The sequence below is a fragment of the Erpetoichthys calabaricus genome, chromosome 9, assembly GCF_900747795.2.
Source record: "Erpetoichthys calabaricus chromosome 9, fErpCal1.3, whole genome shotgun sequence".
Classification (NCBI taxonomy): Eukaryota; Metazoa; Chordata; class Cladistia; order Polypteriformes; family Polypteridae; genus Erpetoichthys; species Erpetoichthys calabaricus.
In genome coordinates, this window is record NC_041402.2 from 117,021,600 (window position 1) to 117,031,347 (window position 9,748).

A 9,748-nucleotide genomic window follows, 5' to 3' on the forward strand; every position below is an offset into this window, starting at 1 on the left:
TTGACTTCACAGATATATGTCTAAATCTCAATAATAGCACTTTCCATCGGTTTTCCTGGTGATAATTAGGTTTTCCTGTCCTGAGCATCTCTTTTCAGCTTATGTTGGCAAATTCTCAGTTGCTCCCATTTTAATCCAATATAATTCCTCTAGTCATTTGTCAGCCTGCCTCTATGCCTTCTCCAAGTGGGCCATGACTGGTATATACCTTCACAAATGCAAGGCACCAGGGGAGTCTAAACTATATGCCCAAACCATCTTAACAGGCTGATCTTGATCTAGAGAAGCAGCAGGTATACTCTAAATTTCTAGCAGTTCTACTCTAAATTTCTTCTATATTGCTGAGCTCCTCAATCTACCATTTCAACATATACCCCATAACACTAGTAATTCCTAAATCCTTCTCATTAAATAGGCCAATAAGCTTTATATTCCAGGCATATGGAAAATATAAACAGAAATAAAAGACCATTTATATGAAAATAAAACACAAAATAACAGTCAGCATGGGATTATGAGAAGAATACCACCACACCAATTTACTATATTTAATATATTTATTTTATATATTTAAATATAAGAAGGACATTACCACACCGATTTACTGTACTTTTTTGAAAAGGTAACTGGAATAGTAGATAAAAAAGCAAAGAAATTGAAGTAATTACTTAGACTTTCAGAAAACCTTTTATATAGTTCTGCCTCTTAGGGTTCTGTGCTACCAAGCATAAGTTTTGTATTCTTCAAGTTGAAGGCATTTCTTCACAATCATGGTATATATTAATTTGCCACATGAAAATTGTGTTCTGAAGTTTGTGACAGGCGGCCTCGGCCATTACTTGGCCGGGACGCAACCTGGATGGAAGGACCAGGGGAGAGAGCATCTGCAGGGCACCACCTCCCCTGGGATGCTAGAGGGCTGCCCTCCTGGGCAGCTGTGGCACCACGGATTCCCGCAGGGCATGCCAGGAGTACAGCCCTGTTCGGTTCTGTGGGGGCTGCCAGGGGGAGCTGCAGAGCCATTCAATGGATTTCCACCACAACTTTTAGTGATTTCAGGTAATGCTGATGAACCAACTGGAGCACTCCCAGGTGCTGAATAAAAGGAGCCGGCCTCACTCCGTTCTAGGAACCAGAGTCGTGAGGAGGTGCGCAAAGCTTGCTGGCAGAGGATTGGAGGCGGCAGAGAGAGAGAGAGAGAGAGAGAGAGAGAGAGAGAGAGAGAAGAGGACTGAGCATTGTGTGCTTTGTGCTTGATGTACTGTATTGAGACAGGGAGCAAAGGAAAAGTGCCAGTCTGTATCCGGGTGTGGGGAGCTTTATACCCCCAGAATTCCATAAATTATAGTAAAAAAAAAACAAACTAGCCTGCTGTTGACTTTAATAGTGAAGCTTAAGGATACCAGAGTAAAATTACTAAGAAAAGCCTTAAACCTTACTAGATACATACATTTTTTAAAGCCAAAAATGTTACTGAGTATTGATCCGCAATTTGAGATTACATACATATTGCAAAACAGAGTATCCATGTCATTTTAAGTAGGACAAAAAGCACAAAGCCAAACATTGTTGTAATATACAGCCATTTTTAAAGGTGACTACTTTACTTTGCTTCTTGTTGGACTCCGTGGCAACTTTCAGGGCCAGGGGCATGGATTCTCCAAGGAAAGTCACCACAAAGCGCCATTATTAACATTTAGTGTTGATGCCCAAATGTGAATTACTGTCTTTGTTCTGTAGACAACTACAAAATAACTGGAAAAGTCAAATTTATGATCACTTATATTTTTTCACTATATGGGCACTTACATCATTATGTCAGCATTATATTCCCAGCTGTTTTGCATCAGTCAGACAGAATACTCTAATGACCAGGAGGGTGCAAGAAATAGAGGAATGGAATTAGCCACTTAATACTGACTGCTGGTGTCCCTAAAAATGTCTTTTTGGTTTCTTCAGTGGCCACCGTTCAGTGGTGACACGTGATCCAAGCTGCTTCATCCTTTTTGACTGGTCATAAAAGCCGCCCTAATCTGCTCTTCCAGAGCCAGAAATGTGTCCAATGTGCTGTGTCTGCGTGTCCCAAACCCTCCCATATCCCCCCGCCCTAAGCGGCACCTGAAGTACTGTATGTTTATGCTAACTTTACAAGGTAACATAGAACTGTCATTCCTGCTTCAAAGCACCAGAGATTGCATGAGTTTTATGTTCACCCCATGTATTTATAGATTGTTATGAGTGAAAGTCAGTGACTTTACTCACTCAAACAAATGTTCTTTTATCATCATAAACAAATATTGAATGTATCCTTTAACTCTTAACTTTTCTAATATATATTAATGATATTGACTGTGATATCATTAGCAACCTTTTGAAATTTGCATATAACATTAAAATTGGAAAAACAGAAAATACTAAGGGGCAGCAAAATAATTAAGAATTCAAACAATCTCTAAATCTTGGACAATCTTTAAAATAGAAGAAACAACTGGAAAAATGTAGTTTAAAGTAGAAAAGACTAACCTTGAGGAAGCAAACTCTCAAAAAGATTTAGAAGTTTACCTTTACACAACATTTGCACTGTCTAGGTAATTGACAGTATCTATTAAAAAGAAAAAAAATGGAAAGGTTATACAGTAATCCCTCCTCCATTGCGGGGGTTGCGTTCCAGAGCCACCCGCGAAATAAGAAAATCCGCGAAGTAGAAACCATATGTTTATATGGTTATTTTTATATTGTCATGCTTGGGTCACAGATCTGCGTAGAAACACAGGAGGTTGTAGAGAGACAGGAACGTTATTCAAACACTGCAAACAAACATTTGTCTCTTTTTCAAAAGTTTAAACTGTGCTCCATGACAAGACAGAGATGACAGTTCCGTCTCACAATTAAAAGAATGCAAACATATCTTCCTCTTCAAAGGAGTGAAGCAAACAAATCAATAGGGCTGTTTGGCTTTCAAGTATGCGAAGCACCGCGGCACAAACTGTTGGAGGCGGCAGCTCACACCCCCTCCGTCAGGAGCAGGGAGAGAGAGAGAGAGAGAGACAGAGAAAAATCAATACGTGCCCTTTGAGCTTTTAAGTATGTGAAGCACCTTGCAGCATGTCGCTTCATGAAGCAGGCTGCACACAGAAGGTAGCAACGTGAAGATAATCTTTCAGCATTTTTAGACGAGCGTCCGTATCGTCTAGGTGTGCGAACAGCCCCCCTGCTCACACCCCCTACGTCAGGATCAGAGAGAGTCAGCGCAAGAGAGAGAGAGAAAAGTAAGCTGGGTAGCTTCTCAGCCATCCACCAATAGCGTCCCTTGTATGAAATCAACTGGGCAAACCAACTGAGGAAGCATGTACCAGAAATTAAAAGACCCATTGTCCGCAGAAATCCGCGAACCAGCAAAAAATCCGCGATATATATTTAAATATGCTTACATATAAAATCCACGATGGAGTGAAGCCGCGAAAGGCGAAGCACGATATAGCGAGGGATCATTGTATTGTAAAAACCGCTAAATACAAATCAAGAGACACATTCTCAAACTGTATAATGTGTTACTGAAATGCATTCCATGGGAACAAAATTCCCAAAGGTGTCAATAAAGCTGGTCCATTGGAATTCTTTAAATTAACTAGTGAATAATATGTTCAAAGACAAAGCAATGGTTTTGAACTGGGAGTGGCAAACTTATTTTGGATGCAGAGGATGATCTCTGGGAGGGATCGTGAAGATAAAGATTGTCAGTTGCACAGGATAGTTTCTGGACAGGAGGGGATGGTCAGTTGCACTTGATGGTTTCCTAGGGTGGGGCAGAGTTACATTTGCAGAGGGTGGTTCCTAACCCTAACTTCCTGCTGTCTCTGCATATAGGGCAAGTGTGGCACAGCCTCCAATCTCCTAATAGCTCTGTTTTTTCGTTCAAAAATGAAATAAATAAACTTTCCAGTATTCAATGAAATAATGTAACTTCTTGTCTAGAAAGAAAATTCTTTTTGGGGAGTGTGAAATTTTTCTTGTGCCTGGAACCTCTAGCCATTTTCCAGGTAGTTTGGGCAGGTAATAGGACACTGCAACGTTCTTGGCATACCATTGCTCAGCCTGAAAAATACAGCCCCAAATCATTGCTTGATTTTTTGTGACACAATTACAATTGTAATTGAATTTGAACATATCACTGTTATGGAGTAGTTGCCACTATATATGGATTCAAGCCTATGAGTGAATCTTTAAAGTTTTTCTGATCATCTCTCTGTCTATCTCTTACTCATACGCAACAACCCCTCTTCAGGTATGGGCAAGCCACAAAACACTTTCTGTGGATTATAGAGTGGCACATTAAAAGTGGAAATGCATTCGCTTTAAATAAGCAAATTTATTCTCAGAAGGCACCTTTATAGTGTAACATTGGTGGCAAGCGACACAACGGATCAATTCTCTGCTCTTTACGTGGCTATTTGAGGTGACTGTCTATCTTTAAAAGAACTGCTTGCCTTTTGCCGCACTAGTTGGAAAAAGCACCTGTGACTGTACGGAGCTGCTGTTTTTATACGTTCTCCAACTATATATGATGTAAAGCCAGCTCATTCTTTTAGTGATTCATCCCTGGCTGATCCAACTTGTCTGGCGTCATTGCAATAGCAATGTGCAGGCAGTTCACAGTTCTGATAATATTTCCAAAACCGGATGTTGCTGTGAATTGCACTTTCATGTTTCTCAGTTCAACCACAGTGTAAGGAAATCTTGTATATCTGGATGACAAGTGGATAATACCATCCTATACAGCTGGCATGGCACAACTTGGTAATGTTTGTGAAATACCACATCAGTCATCAAATTCATATTGAAAAGCTCCAGTGGTTAAAAACCTGAGAGTGGACAGAACTTGCAAAGGAGAAGGTAGAGTACAATTCCTCAAAGTCTGCTTTGGTAAAACCGGCACCAGTTCAGTACACAGCTCCAACTGTATAGTTCTTGGAAATCGACTGAGAAGTCAGTCATCATCATCATCTATAAATACGCACTCTCTTCTAATTCTTCCATTTGTGATGTCTTCTAACAATGCTAAAGCAGGTATGGTAGTTGGAATAGTTTGGCCATTCAACATACCATTACATTGTTACTGAATGGTTAACATCAAGTGAATTACATTTTTGAACGATATGCAATTAATTTCGGTGTATTTGATAAATCCTGTGTCATTGATGTGACTATGAAAAAAAAAGGTAAACGACACAGAAACAGTATCACTGCCTTGACACAGGGTACTGGCAGTCTGCAAAAACGTGCGTACGTAAGGTAGGGGGCTACCGTGAAAATGTGTGTGGCTTTACGCCAAGTTTAGTTTGAGATATATGAAAAGTGTGGGAGGAAACAGGTGTATGCAACATTTTTGTGTATGCGCACAGTTTATACATGAGGCTCCAGGAGAAGTGGTTTCAGATTATGGGATGAGGTGGATTTTTAGACAGGAAAAGAAACTGTTCACTTCAAAATAAATATTAGACCATCTCAGAAGGGAAAGTCCAGGATGGGACAAAAGTTAGTTAAGAAGTAGAAATATCCAAATATTTTGAAGTACGGTATTATGATATAAACAGAATAAAATTTTGAAGACTTTGGAATCTTAAAGATTGATAGTGAAGTCTAAATCTGTGTTTTCATTGCACAAATGCTTTAATATTTTGTTTGTTACTATTTGTAATTTATAGCATTTAGATTTGTATTTTATTTGTATGATTTAATAAATAAGATAAATTCTTAATATTAATTTGGTCTAGATTTTTAGATTTTTCTGTCAGGGGTTTGGAGAGGTGTTAACTTAGGTGTTTCATTAAAAGGCTAAGCAGGGATAGGAATGTCAAATACAGGTCCATGAGACAATGGTCTACAACAGGTAAACCAAGTCTGTTGAAGTCTCAAAAACAGGGACCTCATTTATAAATCTTTGTGTGGATTCAAGCATAAAAATATGCATGTTTTTTTAAAAAAGATTTATAATAGTTGACATAAGTACATTTTTACACAGTGCTAATCAGCTTCATACATATACAATCATGAGGCTGCAGAACTTCATTGGCAACCTTCCACCAAGAAATCACCAACTGTATTTAAGACTATCCGATTGCAACTTAGAGCATAAGATTATGCATGGCATTATATCTCCTCTGTATTCTCAGGTTCAGGGAAAGATGTGAGGTTCCAGCATCTGAGCAGATAGCTGCAATTATCTGGCACATGTAATGACATGATTGCTGTTACAATGAATAGTACAGGCCATATGAAAAACTGAGAGTTTAGCCAGTTACCTTATCAATAAGCATGCCACCAGGTACAGTATCATCACATCTGTCAAAACAACTTTGCTTCAAAACAAATGAATGACAGGTTGACCCAGGCCACTGAGCCACAAAGTTTGTCTAATCTTGGCATCACAGATGACTTGTGCGTTAATGCAATGTCACTACTGACCGTTAACAAATGCAACTTCATTCTTGCCGAGTGCCCTTATTGCTATATGGATACAGTAAATTGCTCCGATTATGTTAGGAGACCTGGACACTGCTTCAAATTGCCTTTTACTTTGTAGTCAACAACATGCTATGTTTAATGTATGTGCACCAGCACCTTACGAAAACTGGATGTAGCACCTCACCAGTTGATTACTAGCTTCCAGCACAGGATGTATGATGGAGTAAAGCTTGAGGCTGAGATATTTCTTTTTTGTTGGTCAGTTCCCAGAGAAGAGACAACTGATATAAACTGACAAATAACCAGAAAAGGATCTTCAGTGCAAATATGCAGGATTGCCCCTATTAAAATGGGAACTAAAATACAGTCCTTACATCATATTCATCTCCTTTAATGTGTAATAAATTTGTCAGATCAATGCACATTATAATGGCTTGGTGATAAACATTATTATGTATGTGAGTGGTCATTTATCTATCCATTCATCCATCCATTTTCCAACCCGCTGAATCCGAACACAGGGTCACGGGGGTCTGCTGGAGCCAATCCCCGCCAACACAGGGCACAAGGCAGGAACCAATCCCGGGCAGGGTGCCAACCCACCGCAGGACACACACAAACACACCCACACACCAAGCACACACTAGGGCCAATTTAGAATCGCCAATCCACCTAACCTGCATGTCTTTGGACTGTGGGAGGAAACCGGAGCACCCGGAGGAAACCCACGCAGACACGGGGAGAACATGCAAACTCCATGCAGGGAGGACCCGGGAAGCGAACCCAGGTCCCCAGGTCTCCTAACTTCGAGGCAGCAGCGCTACCCACTGCGCCACCGTGCCGCCCGTCATTTATCTAGTCTGGCTGAATTTCCCTACTCTATCAAGGGTGTTGTAATTTCCCAGTTTCTCCGAAATGATGCCCACACATGGGTCAGATTTGATGTAAATATATGCAAATTCTCCCATTGTGTTCTCCTTTAGGAATCCTGAAGTTTGCATGGGGAGATGTATATGCAGATTTTGAGCCTCTTTTTGTGTGTAAGTAGTTATATGCATGGACTTTCTGTCACTATGATTTATGACCTTTAAGCCCCGCCCCTTTGGACTTTGGACCGGAAGCCCCGCCCTTCGGGGGGTTAGACCGGAAGTCCCGCCCCCTTTACTCTGATTGGTGGATTTGAAGGACGCGCCCCTTTACTCTGATTGGTGGATTTGAAGGAAGCACCCCTTTACTCTTATTGGTGGATTTGAAGGATGCGCCCCGCCCCTACAACTGTTTGCCCCCCACCCCCACCACCTGTTTACCCCCTCCTTGAATATGCGTACATATTGAGGATGAGATGAATAAGATTACCACAATCACCTACGACAAGCCGCATTACGTTCCGGTCAGCAAGACTCAGTTTGATACTTTGACCGTTGAAATAAAGACGGATCAGAACAAAGCGGTTCCATTTCAGTTTGGCAAGGTCATAGTCAAGTTACATTTCAGACCCTCTAAGAGGTGCGTGCACGACTAATACAGAGATGAGATCTTACCTGGACCTTAGCCCTTACGTGCATTATTACGAATCACAAGCGGGTAGCGGACTCCCCGGGTTCTCTGGGGCTCCCGTGATGTATGGTTCTGGGATCGGAGGAATATTTCGAGGCCTGTTTAGAAGAGCTTTGCCTCTCTTGAAAAGAGGATTCGAAATCGTCAAACCACACATTAAATCAGCCGCCAAGAATATCGTCAAAGACGTGGTGGCGGGGGCCATGTCCGGAGCTATGACTCGAGGAAGCGAAGAAAATCAAGGGGGGTCGGGGCTGATGGTCATGAGGAAAACTAAACGTAAGAGACCTCCTGGGTCACGCGCCGGACCCGTCCTCAAAAAGACGCGCCGTTCAGCTTTTACATCATTTTCTTCTCTCCGCCACAAGGATAAGTCCCGCAGAAAAAAGAAATCGAAAAACATTTTTTAACTCAAAATGTCTTTCGTTCATCGCCTGTCTCAAGAGTGTGTGAAATCCAAATTGGATTTGTTTACGGTACCCTATACTCAGACTAGCATAGAAAAAAGCATCTACGTCGAGGTACCCCCTCTCTCGGCTCTATCTGAAGTCGCGCCGCTAGAGTTTCTGATTACTGGGAACGGTGAAGACTACTTGGATCTGAACAACACGCTTCTACACATCCGATGCAAAATCGTCAACGCCGACGGAACTAATCCGGCCCCCGTGGCCAAGGTAGCCTTTGTTAATTATCCAATAGCCGCTTTATTTTCACAAGTGGACGTGACCCTCGGAGACCGCCTAATATCACAGAGTTCCAGCCTTTATCCGTACAGGGCACTTTTTGAGGGCCTGCTAAATTACAGCAATGAAACTCTCAGGTTCCAATTTGCGTCGGGTCTTTTTTACAAAGACACGGCCAACGAACATGAAAACACCGCCTTGGACGGCCCGAATGAAGGATTCAAAAAAAGAAACGGTTATACAGCCCAGGGTAAAACGGTAGAACTCCTCGGTCCTATTCATTCCGACCTATTTTTTCAAGAAAAATTAATTCTAAACGGAGTGGACGTCAGAATAAAAATGGTGCGGAGCAAAAATGAATTCTGTCTGATGTCTGGAGATGCCAAACGCTACAAAGTAAACATTTTATCCGCCGCTCTTTTTGTCAAGAAAGTTAAAGTTTCGGCGGCTGTGAAATTAGGGCACGCCCACGCCCTCACGACCGCCAATGCCAAGTACCCCGTGGAAAGAGTGAATATGAAAGTTCTCAGTATGCCGGCCGGGATACGTGTGAGCAATCAGGAGAACTTGTTCTTGGGACAGCTGCCCAAGTACGTGGTCATAGGTCTGGTGGATAATGAGGCCTTTTCGGGGGATTACACCAGAAACCCCTTCAATTTCAAGCATAACCAGGTGGAGTTCCTGGCCTTGTATATGGACGGAGAGCAGATTCCAGCCAAGCCCTTTCAGCCCGATTTTGCTAATGACAACGCAGCTCGAGAATATTACAACCTCTTGTTGGCCTCCGGAAAACATTTGAAAGATCTGCCTCTAGCCATCAGTCGTTCTGACTTCTCCCAGGGATACACCCTGTTTGCCTTTGATTTGACGCCCGATCAAGAATGCGGAGACCATTTCTCCTTGGTGAAAGCCGGGAACATGAGATTTGAAATACGCTTTCGACAGCCCCTACCCCATACTGTGAATCTGATAGTGTACGCCGTCTTTGACAACATTGTTGAAATAAACCAGAGAAGAAACATCCTTTATGATTACTAAAAAAG

The 9,748-nt window shown here is 41.8% G+C and overlaps 1 protein-coding gene across 1 annotated transcript; it reads left to right on the forward strand.

Moving 5' to 3' along the window:
• Positions 1-8,438: 8,438 nt before the first annotated feature.
• LOC127529226 (uncharacterized protein F54H12.2-like) lies at positions 8,439-9,743 on the forward strand. The gene has a single exon (XM_051932229.1). It carries the CDS (start codon positions 8,439-8,441, stop codon positions 9,741-9,743), a length of 1,305 nt encoding a protein of 434 aa, XP_051788189.1.
• The last annotated feature ends 5 nt before the right edge of the window (positions 9,744-9,748 follow it).